The following is an 871-nucleotide window of genomic DNA, read 5'->3' as shown; positions in this document are numbered from 1 at the left end:
AGTTAACACCACTCACCGCCAAATCTTGGGCTATTCTTTTACCAACAAAAAGAGGGATTAACCGCCACATCATAATGTCCCCACTGAAAGAGTGAGCACGTCCAGTGACGGGATTCGAACTCGCGACCTGCAGACTGGCAGTCCAGCACCCTAACTACCAGACCATGCCAGGCCCTGACCCTTATTCGAACAGTGCAGGATTTACTATTTAAGTTATAACTTCTAAGCAACCATAATATATGGAGCATGTTCAGCAGCATATCATGCTTGAATCTTGGACCTTCCTATCCTTAGCCCAGAACACTAAACACTCGGCATAATCGGATTAATACACGTTGGACTAAAAATAGTAAACGAAGTTGCTAGTTTTATAGTTTTATTTTTATTCTAGAACACAAATACATTTGCAGAGACAAACTTTTTAATGTCATATACTTGTACGATAACATTGGTATTTTAATTATAAATATAACATATCTTAATAAACACCAGAGTGACAGTTAGGCTATAATTTAAGAAATGTACACATCTTCTAATGACCACATTCGTGGCACGCGCATTCTGCTGGTTCTTCAAGATGTATGGTCATTGTTCCTTCGCTGTCATAAATTCGATTTCCGTCACTGCGAAAACATTCCTTCAATTCAATCGTTTTTAATTCCATGATCGCTTCTCGGCAACACCGGCAATCCTGTAGAAAATACACAAACCATCAAAATCAAAACGACATTGTTTAATAATGGTTGGAGACGGCTTGAATGGGTAATGAAGAAAAACTTTAATATAAGTTTAACACAACAGCAAATTAGAACGTTTCGACAAGGTTTTTTCATCATCAGGTTGTGTTAAACTTATATTAAAGTTTTTCTTC

At 37.4% G+C, this 871-nt stretch overlaps 1 protein-coding gene across 1 annotated transcript in view; it reads right to left on the bottom strand.

The window, feature by feature from the left end:
- Positions 1 to 371: 371 nt before the first annotated feature.
- Positions 372 to 871, bottom strand: part of LOC106468896 (partner of bursicon-like) — a 7,142-nt gene continuing 6,642 nt past the window's right edge. Inside the window, exon 3 of the mRNA XM_013929344.2 lies at positions 372 to 691. Within this exon, the coding sequence (XP_013784798.2) occupies positions 533 to 691 (159 nt within the window). The 3' untranslated portion in view covers positions 372 to 532. The remainder of the gene's footprint in view (positions 692 to 871) is intronic.

Source organism: Limulus polyphemus, unplaced genomic scaffold (assembly GCF_000517525.1).
Source record: "Limulus polyphemus unplaced genomic scaffold, Limulus_polyphemus-2.1.2 Scaffold3208, whole genome shotgun sequence".
Classification (NCBI taxonomy): domain Eukaryota; kingdom Metazoa; phylum Arthropoda; class Merostomata; order Xiphosura; family Limulidae; genus Limulus; species Limulus polyphemus.
The sequence above is the reverse complement of the archived record's forward strand: the minus strand, read 5'-3'. Positions and strand labels throughout refer to the sequence as shown.